Here is an 11,724-nt window from a genome sequence, read left to right as displayed (position 1 = left end):
CTCTTATTTTGAAAATAATTTACCCGGAAATTAAACGTTGGTCGCTTATGAAGGAGTTTTTTCCATCCCTGCATAGTCATTTAGTTTAAATGTGTATTTTCTAAAAAAACGTTTTAAAAAAATTTACACTGAAAGACGTTGTTTCTAAACTTAACGAAATAACTTTGCGGCTAGCTGTGTTAGCCGTAGCAGCTTGCCGCGGACGTTAGCAGGCTAGGCTAACCTGAAGTCGCCTCTGTTGTCACCAAAGACAAACGTTACAGTTGAGGATGTCTCTGAAGGCTGTGGACGGAATACTGTCCAGCTTGAAGTCATGTCAGACAGACCTCGGGACAGGAATGGACATCGTGACAGATGTTGCTATGGACCTAGCGGAAGCTCAGGGTAAATATCACAGACTCTTTGTGATCATTTTTTTGGTACAGTAACAGTTTTCTCCTGCGTATTTCTGTTATTCTGCTTTTAATTAACATATGGACATAACATGGAATGTTTTTTTAAAAAGACGTTTTTCAACTATAATAATGAAACCGATACATGTTCATATACTACATGTATTATTACAAAATTAAAGTCCTCTGATCTTCTCCCCAAAACGTATGATTGTGTATTAGGAGGATACAAATGTAACATTCACCTTTTGATGTCAAACCTACGTGTTTACAGACTATAATCAACATTGTTTTGAGGAAAGTTTAACCAAGCAGTATATATATATTCTGTGATTCTTTATTATATAATTTTTATTAACAACAATTATATGAATACCTTAATATTTCGACTAAAAGCATTTTTATTATCTAGGTGATTACGGGACAACAAAAGCTTAGTTGAAATAATAACTTTAATATTTTGACTTAGTGAAGTAAACAGTTGTGACGAAGAAAATAAATTCGGTCTTACTGACTTCTTGTCTCATTGACACAATGTGATAATAAAATTGGTAGCCCATCAATGCGTTTTGAGATGCATAACTCATCATCATATACACGTTTGTATGATATTATTCCTATCATGACTGAGTAAATTAGCTTTGGAGCTGTTAATACTAAAATTCAATAAGATCACTTTAAACATTTGTATTTGGTTAGTGAAATGATCTGGAATTCAAATCAGATAATTTTTTTTACAGATATTGAAATAGAAACTTCAACTAAATGTGTTTTCTAACTGCCAAATTGAAAGTAAGCTACTAATTCATTTGTGTCTTATCAGAGATTTAAGACGCTTGATCTCTGTGTACATTTATCATCAGATAACATTTTCTTACTTAAATAAAGCAGTTTAATAATTCCCTGTGTGTGTGTGTGTGTGTGTTTTGCTCAAGATGAAGAAATGAACCCTGGCATCAAAGAGATGGAGGCCATGATTCTGGAGTGTGCGAAGCTGGACAGGGAGATAAACTACTTTGTTGATATTGTACAGCAAGCCACAGCTGAGGTGAATCACAATGTGTCACAATCAGAATCATCAAATAGAAAACACTTCAGCGCAACTTTTAATTCACCAAACATAAGAGGGATTATGGAGAAGAAGACTTTAATTAATGAAAAGTACGATGTAAATGCCTGATTCCTGAATACATCATTGGAGCTTCTGTTTTGGCATTTCTTTTACTGTATATTTTCCACATCAAATAAATCCTTTTGAAGCTTTAGGTCAATTACATTAAGCTTCTTTTCCAGTTTAATAAGCTGACTGACGTGTTTCTATCTGAAGGTCACTCCCCAGCAGCCAGAGGCCATGTTCAGCCTGTCTGCCAAAGTGAAGCAGCGGTTTGCCGAGAGAATCGCTCAACTCTCCAACGCTGACCTGAACAATCACCAGAAAGTGGCTGCATTCAAGGAGAGCATCAAGAACTCTCTGCAACAAGGTTAGACTTTGTGCTTCTATTGGTCAGGTATTGAGTTGTGTACAAAGTATTTACACCCCTTGAACCTTTCTGTTACTGTCTCGTATTAAAACCACAAAATTCTGCGTGTTTTGGTTGGAATTTTATGTTGGTTAAGACTATGGCACCTACCAAAACATCACTTTTTTTCCAACTGTGGTGGGTTTTTTTTTTTGACCTACGTGCAAAATGCTGTTTGTGCTGAAAAACTAACTGTACATCACCTTAAACACATCATCCCCAAGGGAAAACACGAGAGTGGCAGTAGCATTCTGTGGGTGTGCCTCTCTTCAGGAGGGACAGGGAAGGTAGTCGGAGTTAGAGGGAACTCGGGTGGAGCTGAACAGCAGAACGATCCAAAACATACATTCAGTGGTGTCTGCTGCTCCCAGATTACCTCCATCCAATCTGACTGAGCTTCAGCTATTCTGCAAAGAAGACTGGACAGACCTGTCACTTTGTAGGTGTGCAAAGGTGTGAGAAAGAGACCCAATGACTTGCAGCTGCAACTTTAACAAAAGATAGTGCATACATGAGGGTAATATGACTCAGGTCACTGAATATAGTGAAATATTTGGCTTTTATTTGTTTTTTACCATATGGAAAATGGGACTGAAACTAACAATTCTTTTAGTAATCCATTTTTCATTTTCTATCTTTTTTAGAGAATTTGACCCACATGAAACTAAAACTATTACATTAGAGGATGGAACATATTTACAAAGTGTTTTTTTTTATTTTATCTTAAATGCAAGAAATAGAAATTTTTTGTACAGTTTTGGTTTAGTGACCTCTCTGAGTTAGTATGTCTTTCAGCAAATGGGTTTTTATGAGTGTGTATAATCCAGTCGGTGATTAATCGATTACTAAACTAGTTGACGGTTATTTCAGTAACCGATTAATCACGATTCATTTGATCAATCGTTTCAGCCCCAATAGAAAATGTAACTGCAATCCCGTGTTTGTGATAAATGTTTCATGGGAAACTTACAGACTTTGTGCAAGGGGATTTATTTTGGAGCAAAGCGTTGAATCTGTCACCACTGAAGTGCTTCATCCTGGCATGTTCTGTAAGGCTAATCCTGTCCAAGCACGCCTCTTTTGCATACTGGGTATCTTCCAGTCATCCTGTTGATGTTCCAGTTCATCATCATCGACTCGCTGTGATTGGACACAAGCCGCTTGCATGTTGTGCTTTCTTTAGCCGACCAGGATTCCACAGAGGGCATAGAGGAACTCGACGAGGACATCGCTGTCACCCAGAGCCAGGTCAACTTCTCCTGCCCACTCACACAGGTAAATCATTCTGGATGCCTGGATGCCATTTCTATTGGGAAGCTTTGTTATTCAAAGCAACCTGCCTCCTGTGTCTTATCTGCATTCAAGGTGGAGATGGTGAACCCAATGAAGAATAAGAAGTGCAGCCACCACTACGATGAGGAAGCCATACTGAGTCTGATCAAAACGAAGCACAGCCAGAAAAAGAAGTGCCGGTAAGACACTCTCCCTGCGAGGACGCTTAGAGAGTCGAGTCAGGTTCAGCGCCGGTAAACAACTCGGCAGGTTGGCATGGGACCAGCAGCAGGCTGCCTTTAATTGCTTTAAAATAACAACAACAAAACAAGGATTCCTCATTGTAGCACTTTGATGTTGGAGTCGCGTTAAATGTGGAGCTTTGATGAAATCCCAAAGAAAATCTTCCGTTCTTAAGTTTTTGATGTGGCCTTTAATGAAATTAGGTTTGCACTCGGTTATCCGACAGAACATGCTGGAAAACAATCCTCAAGTCGATATACAGAGAGCTTCTTGTGCGTTAAAGTTGCTTTCCTCATCATGTGGTGTGTGTCCTCCAGGTGTCCTGTGGTTGGCTGTGGGAACGGAGACGTCAAAGAGTCCGACCTCATTCCTGACCAGATGCTGAGGAGGAAAATTCAGAACCAAAAGCGTCAAAGCAACAAGACATGATGCTCTGCTTTGTATTTCTGTAACCTGTGCTTTGAGAGCAGGAATTGTTGGTAATATTTTCTGGCTTTTTTTTTTCTAGTAGATGGTTGATGTTCTGACATTTTATTGCTTGTAAACGAAAGCTTCATATATTTTCTAAATAAACGATATTAGCTCAAATGACTTTTTTTTTTTTCACCTGACGCAGTATATTGACTTAACCATCAGAGGGCGCTGTTTCTCCAACATCAGTGTAGAAAATAAACTCCAGCATGGATTCTGAACTCTTAGCCTCAGGTTTGGACTTTATCATGAGCTCTTCTGCCTTTTTAAGAAAATCACAACTAAATAATAAAAAATACAGCTTTTTAAAAGAAAGCACTTTATCCTCTCAGCAGGAACAAAAGGAAATCTTGAATCAGGAATGTGAGGAAGCCATAAACAAACTGTTCTGCCACCTCTGGGAAATGCTCTTAGGTGATTACATTTCTCCTTACATGCTGAGAAGGATCATTGTTCCACAGAGAAACAAACAAAGGCTGCGTTGAGATGAAACTAGGTGAAGCTAATCTTCTTAATACCCTTGCATCAGGCATTCTTGAAGATCTCTAATAGGTTTGTCCATACAAGGCGCGAATCACACGGCAGTAAAAGCACTTTGTCAGAGGAGAAATCACCCAGCAATGAAAGCTGTGGCTGATGTTGACTTTTTCATTTCATTCTCGTTTAGGGGTAATTTAGAAATCATTTACTGTGGAAAATGGGGAACTCATATCGGCGTAACATTCACCGTTCATTAACAGCGCTCTGTTTGTACCAAGTTTTTAATTCAGGCATCTAAAATGAAGGCCTTAAAATGTCTTAAATTAATTTAAAATAATGTAAGTTGCTCTTAAATACGCTATTCACAGGTCTGATATATCGTCGTGGCTGGACTATTTTAATCTTTTATTATTGTTATTATATTATTATTGTTATTTGCAGGATTTTTCTTTCAGGCAAATGATTGAGTCGCCCGCAGACGTCTTCATTGCATTCTGTGACTATAAGTGGTAGAGGCTACTGCTAACTAGCTACTAATAAACCTTTGGGAGCTATCTAGCTTTTTGCAACTATCATGGGTAAGTGCAAATTTATCGACAGTAAAATCATCTTGATGACATTTTCGGCGCTGGCTCACCATAGGAGGCTAGGTGCATTATGTGCAAAGAAAAAAAACAAAAAAAACTTTTTTTTTTTTGCTAGGCATTATGGGGATTAAGGTTAAAGAAAGCCTTATGCAACGCGAAAATTACAAAGCAGCTAACAAGAGCCACAAACAGATACCAGAAACGTCACAATTACTCGGTTTTGACTGTAATACAGCAGGATCTCCCAACCATTCCTTGTTTTTGTGTCTCTTAAGTCTTAAATTTAATTCAAAAAGTCTTAAAAAGTCTTAAATTTGACTTGCTGAAACCTGCAGATATCATTTGTAAGCTACTTAGAAGGATAATGCTTCAAAATAATAAAAAACACATCAGTATACGGCACAGGCAGCTCAGAAAGGCCGTGTTTTACCTGGATTTTACACTTATCTCCTCAAAAAAGAAAAAAAAGAAATGCTCAGGGCTGAAAATGGCTGCAATTGTAAGTCTGGGTATTTGGCTTGGTCCACGGATAGTGAACCTTTGGCTCTCTCAAAGTCAACATATTTTCACCAAATCTTGGCACAAGAGGATTGGCAGGAGCAGGGATTGAGTTGGACGGACTGGAAAGAAACGGAGGCTCAGATAAGACTTGAACAAACACAAAGTTCTGATGTGATACAGGCATAAGCTCTGGGTCAGTTCAAAAGAGTTTCAGCCCGACATTAAAAGTGTAACGTGGATTCTTGTGCATTTTGACCTGAAGAGTAACAATGCACATGCATGACATTCCTGGTAAAGATCAGTGAAAAGCCTTGAGATAAAGTCAGTTTATTGCAGTTGTTCGATTTATACAAATCCAACATTTTTTCATTCGGGGGTCACAATTATTGGTAGGTTTAACAACTCTTTTGTAATAAATGTAATTTTATGTCTACTTTTTAAAAGAAAATTGATAAATGTTTCTAGGAACTTTTAAAATATGTAAACCATGACTTTCTTTTCCACGAGGGTATAATCTGATGTTATCTTAACGCCAACCAGTTGTTTGTGACAATGACAAGACAAAAAGTACACGCAAGGTGAATTTATTTTTATGCTCTTTATACATCTATGTCAAGAGTTCCAATAAATGTGTAGCACTCTCTTGGGCTTCCCGTCTAAAGTGAATAAAACCGGTTAGACTGATACTTGAAGTGCTACATGGACTTTACTGGAACTGATGTGAAGAGAGAGCACAGAAAGAAACAATTACAACGACCTTGTTACTGAAGGCTAAATGATTCACCAGAAATGCATCCAGTTATTTTTTTTATATATTTTATCTCTGAAAAATTATCAAAACAAACCTGCATGGAGCTTGCAAATCCTCCCTATGCATGGACAGGTTGGCTCTGGTTTCCTCCCACCGTCCAAAGACTTCCATCTTAACTGGTTTCCCCAAATAGTTTTTAAGTATGATGGTGAGGATGCATTGGTTTCTCAGCATTACACAGTGATAAAACTGTTGTTTTGTGCAGATCCTTTCACTCATTGATCCCTGGAGATGAGCAGCAGCAACCCTGCAAAAATGAGAGATATATGGATGGATGGAAATCTCACGCGATGGGCTGGTAGACGGTTTTTAAGCAGAATATAGCTTAGCTGTGTTTTCTGAAATGAGCTGGCAACATTACAGGCCGTGTGCCGTTACACGTACAAGGCATTAAATTAGAAAGCCATCAAAAAGTTGCTTTATTTCAGAAATTCAATTCATAAAGTAAAACTTATAAAGACCCATTACACACCACAGTAATTCAAGTGATCAGTTCTGTTAGCTTTGATAGCTTTGGCTTGCAGCCAGTACGACACTAATAAAAATGATCTTTAATACAGAGATGTTATGTTATGACCATGTTATGGCCTTCACCGTTATGGGGAAGACTGCTGAGCTGGCGCTCTGCGACTGGCAGTCGTTGACAGCATCCATAAGGAGCGTGTGACACTAAAGGTCAACTTGCAGAAAGGCCGAGTGTTCCATGAGGTCGCTGAGCGAGCACTTTGAAAGAAAGTTGAGTGGAAGGAAAAAGTGTGACACGAGCAACAGGTATCCTGGAGCCCAAGGAAGATTGTGAAGGGAAGTCCCTTTAGGGGTTTTGGGTCTCAGTGCTTCAAGGTTCACCACAAATTTATATGTAGCAATGTGTCTGTACTAACTTTTAGGTTTCACTTTTAAATTAATTACTTGAAATAAATCAACTTTCAGATTAGTATAGTGAGATGACCTGTATGGAAGTGATAACATTTATTTTGTATTTTTTATTTATCTTTTTAGCTGCTGAACTCTTTTTCCACCCTGTGTGAATTAACCTTTTTCTTGCTATCTAATTAAAAAAAATGTAATAAAATAAAGTGCTTTTTATAATTTGGAGGCACCTTCCTCTGAGTTTCACTTGTTTTCAATTTTTGCTTCCATTATGTTTACCTTCCATATTTGAGGTTAAACTCCAACTTGGAAGAATTGACCAATCGTTGTCGCTTCTTTTGCTCTGTTTAACAAGCATTTCATCAACTGAACATGTGATCTAATGAGCTAAAGAGTTACCTGAATTATCCAGTTACACATGATGAATGAAACTAATAAAAAAAAAAGATAAATAAAAGGAACTAGAAGCTGCCAGAGAGAACGTTCCTAAAAGGCAGATTATTATTATTTTTCTTCCAAGAGTTGAAGTGCTTTCTGGTTTACTGTCGCTTTAAATGACACCTCCTCCCGGCAGTCGGTGGATCCTGAGCGAGTTTCATTGCAACAAACCCTGGGCTTCACACAACAGGCAGCCTGTGTCTGTGCAGCAGCCTGAACCACACGGCGCAACAAGCCGCCGCACAGGAAGGACAGAAGCTGACGCTTATGGTTCCCCATGTAAGCGCGGAAGAGACTCTGAGCTGCTGAACTACAGGTGAGTTTGCCGCAGGTGGCAGAAAATGAGTTAATCTAACAGGTTGGCGTTACACCAGCAATTTAGGTCATAGGCGGCGTTTTAATGTGCTTGAAATGCAGTCAAAAAAGCTCCGTAGCCTCCTTCTGCCGGAGAGTTCAGGAGGAAATGTGAGCCAACAGGTGATTCAGGTCACACCTGTTGGGAACGTGCACTGAGCTGGAGTTAAACTTTGCCTTTAATGTCCTCTCTTCCGTTTCCTCGCAGATTTCAACAGTTGGTGATCGTTTGTGGGGGAGCACAGCCTCACAGCTGGACATGGATCGCCGGTGCCCCTCGTCTCTGATTTGGATTTAATTCCGACTCTGCCGTCTCCTCCTCCTCCCGTCTCCAGCTGAGGTGTGAGCGTAGAGAACAGGTGGATCCTGTCTGCGTGTGTGTGCTTGCGCGCGTGCCGTTTAATCTCGTCTTTATGGGGAACCAGGTGGAGAAACTAACGCACGTCAATTACGCGGAGGTACCAACGTCGGACCCGAACGGCTTCGATCCGGATGGCGACGGAACGCGGATCGGCGTCTCCTACATTTTCTCCAACGACGACGATGACCAGGACCAGGACGACAACCTGGGCCACTTCCCGCCGGACAGCCGGCCGGTGAGCCACGAAGCGAAGCCCTTCGACCCGGACGACGAGCTCGAGTGCGTCGTCTACTACCGAGACGAGTGCGTCTACGAGCGGAGCTCCAGAGCCGCGTCCGTCTCCCCGGAGAGCCTCCTGGCCAAGTGCAGACCGGGCGACCTGTTGGAGTTCGTGGCCACCGGCCAGTACCCGCACTGGGCCGTTTATGTCGGCGACTTCCAGGTGGTTCACTTGCACCGCGCCGAGGTCAAGAACAACTTTTTGACAGACGTGAGCCAGGGGAAGATGGGCAGGATAGTGAACGGCCTATACCGGCACCGTGCGCTCCCGCCGGAGGTGATCGTGCGCAACGCCATGGATCACGTCGGAACCAGAGACAGGGACCTGTGCTGGAGAAACTCCGAGTGTTTCGCGGCCTGGTGCCGCTTCGGGAGGCGGGAGTTCAAAATCGGGGGGGAGATACGGATCGGGAAGCAGCCGTACAAGTTAAAACTGCTCTTCTCCGAGAAGAAGAGCCACGTTTTGGAGTTTCAGTGCCTGGAGGACGTGATCATGGAGAAGCGGAGGAACGACCAGATCGGCAAAGATGCCGTGATGCAGGAGCTGGCCAATCATCTGAATGCCACGCACGACCTCAAAGAGGAGCGTTTCGTAAACTGATGGAGTTTGTCCTGGACTTAACGAAGGAGATGTTGGCTGGGAGGACGTGTGCCGGTGTTGAGGGAGAGCTCTGTTACCTGGCTGCGCTACTGCCACAGGACGTGCAGAAGAAAGGAGGGAGGAGGTGGAAAGTTTATCTTCACAAACTTTGATATCTGGAGCAGCACTTGCTCCATTCTCAAGTGCTTTATAGCAAGGAAGCTCTCAAGGCTTGAGAAGAATATTCAATACCCTAATTTGCACTGGCAAGTTAAAATAACACAACTCCCTCTCCCTCCACTCACCCGAAAATAGCCTAAATTCCTGTCTCCTCTCTTTAAATTACCTCAACCTCAAGATCCACTGAGTTACTGTGATGAATTTGCATGAGATCTACTTGCAGCCTTATCTGTTAGGAGAAAAAGTAAGATCCAAAAGACCCTTGAATCTTTGCACACTTGTGAGGAACCCCTCCTAAGTGACCCGAGACCGAGTTCTCCAAGTGTGTGTTGCCCGTCGTCGTAAAACTCAGGTGCCGGATACTGATGCAGAGTGAGAGACTACCTGTAGCGTTTTTCACTGTTTTCTCTCAGTGTTAGGGATTCCCATGTGTTGCTTTATAGCCAATCATCTCACAGCTTTACCTGTGGACCTTCCTGTTCATAGCCATAATTGTGCACCTTTAATGATTTGCCACTTTTAACAGTTTATTTTTCTTGACAAAACTAAAACGAAAATCATGTTTGTATGAAGGCTTATGGAATAAATTTATATTTGAAGATTAATGTTTTTTTCCTTGCATGTTTGTTTTTGTTTTTCCCCAGAAAGGTGATGTTTGAAAGAAAAGCCAGCCCAAGGTAGAAGCAAACCAAGCAGATGTCTTGGACTGCTAATGTGTTGGTTTTCAAACAATTTATGAATTCCCTTCCTATTCACAAGTATGCAAAACTCTGTGTCAAAATGCGTTCTTGTTGGTGGTTATGAGACAGTTCCAGACTTTCAGAAGATGTATGGATGGTTACATTCTAGTTGTGAATCATGATGATATCTATACCAGATGATATTAAGGGAAGACCTGTTGAAATGTGGTGCCTGAATGTGACTCGGATCTGCCTGGATTGTCTACAAGTAAAATGGCAAACTATAGCAGCATTAGAGAGCCTGTTGGTCCACTTAAAATTAAAGCTCTGTTGCCAGTTTTTATGTAAATGTTTGCTTTTCACAGGCAGCTCCCTCCAACCACTTCAGCATCAGCTCCTTTTGTATTCCAGCTACATGATGGCATCTTGCTTTGTTTACATCTCTGCTCCCGGATAAGTCCTTATTTTAAAAATTTGCCCGCAGGCTAAAATATTCTCCACCCTTTATTAGTCATTCAGGCCATTACTCTGAGTTACAGAGTGTTTTTATATTTAATGAAAGAAAAAATTTACTTTTGTTTCTCTTCTACACAGAAAACCCCCCCAAAACGTTTCAACTTGAACTGTTGACGAAACCTTTTCTAAGGTTCTGTATCTTATAAGAGATAACGTTGAGGATAATTATTGCTTATGTCATATCTGAAAGATGAGAACAAAAGTGCCATCCACGACCATAGAATGTTTTCACATTTTGTGACGTTGCAACTACAAACGTCCAACTATTTACGTCCTTAAAGTAACACTGAGTTGTGAAGTGGAGGGTAAATGATACGTGGCGCTCCGTCTTTTGTCTTATAAAGCTGAAGAGTATGCTATGCATTAGCGACTGGTAGTCACTGCAATTATAAACCTACCCAAATTATTTTTGCATATGTTTGTATACAACTGCTTGCCACACTTTGACAAATTGTTTTCCTTTCAGCAGTGCTGCCCAGTCATGCGCTGCTTTGTGTTTATGTGTCATAAAACACTCAAATGTGGTTGAAATGTGACAAATTTCAGGTGGTATGGATACTTTTGCGAGACACTGAAAATGAATCAGTCAGCGATCAGCTGAACACTGTGCGGTGTTTTTTTTTTTTTTTTTTGTTTTTTTAACAAAGAAACCTCCACAAAGCTAAAGATGTTGCACATAAATTGTTTCACTCCCCTCCCCTGTGCTTCAGAGGAAGCTCATGATCGCAGCTCTCACAGGCAGTCAGTAACTTCTGCCTGTGTGCTTTCCTCAGGTAATATATGGAAATAATGCTGTAGTCATTTTGTGGCAGGTAAGGTCCCACCGGACCGAGAGCAGGAATATAATCAGCGCTGCTTCCAAACAGGAACGCTGCCGGACACATTAGCATCTCCTCAAATCTCTGTGGTCTGCTGCGCGGATGAAACGTGAATTGTGTGTGATGCATATTGATGATAACCAGACTCTGTTTTTTATTTTTCTTCTACCTCTCTCTCTCTCTCTCTCCCTCTCATAGCACCAAGCAGAATTGGAGCGACACTGGCTGAAGCAGAGCATTAAGCAGCTTCCAGTGCAGTTGTGTAACTGTGAATGTTAACTCTTTCTCTTTTCTCTTTCATCGTGTGTCAGAAACAGAAATGGGATTACACATACATTAATTAGATTTACTCTGCATAAATTTGTACCTCT

At 41.0% G+C, this 11,724-nt stretch overlaps 2 protein-coding genes and 1 long non-coding RNA gene across 3 annotated transcripts in view; 2 read left to right on the top strand and 1 right to left on the bottom strand.

Moving 5' to 3' along the window:
* Positions 1-21: 21 nt before the first annotated feature.
* nsmce2 (NSE2 (MMS21) homolog, SMC5-SMC6 complex SUMO ligase) lies at positions 22-4,011 on the top strand. The gene is made up of 6 exons (XM_044117893.1): positions 22-384; positions 1,328-1,440; positions 1,720-1,873; positions 3,096-3,187; positions 3,278-3,384; positions 3,745-4,011. Exons 1-6 carry the CDS (start codon positions 270-272, stop codon positions 3,854-3,856), a joined length of 693 nt encoding a protein of 230 aa, XP_043973828.1. The 5' UTR covers positions 22-269; the 3' UTR covers positions 3,857-4,011.
* Positions 4,012-4,866: 855 nt separating this feature from the next.
* On the top strand, positions 4,867-9,944 carry lratd2b (LRAT domain containing 2b). The gene is made up of 3 exons (XM_044117892.1): positions 4,867-4,956; positions 7,722-7,901; positions 8,148-9,944. The coding sequence occupies exon 3, from the start codon at positions 8,353-8,355 to the stop codon at positions 9,178-9,180; it is 828 nt and encodes a 275-aa protein (XP_043973827.1). The 5' UTR covers positions 4,867-4,956; positions 7,722-7,901; positions 8,148-8,352; the 3' UTR covers positions 9,181-9,944.
* LOC122831598 overlaps positions 6,358-11,724 on the bottom strand; it is a 29,619-nt gene continuing 24,252 nt past the window's right edge. The window contains exon 3 of the long non-coding RNA XR_006370727.1: positions 6,358-6,524. This is a non-coding gene — a long non-coding RNA (uncharacterized LOC122831598). The remainder of the gene's footprint in view (positions 6,525-11,724) is intronic.

This window comes from Gambusia affinis, linkage group LG05 (assembly GCF_019740435.1).
Source record: "Gambusia affinis linkage group LG05, SWU_Gaff_1.0, whole genome shotgun sequence".
NCBI classification, from domain to species: Eukaryota; Metazoa; Chordata; class Actinopteri; order Cyprinodontiformes; family Poeciliidae; genus Gambusia; species Gambusia affinis.
The sequence above is the reverse complement of the archived record's forward strand: the minus strand, read 5'-3'. Positions and strand labels throughout refer to the sequence as shown.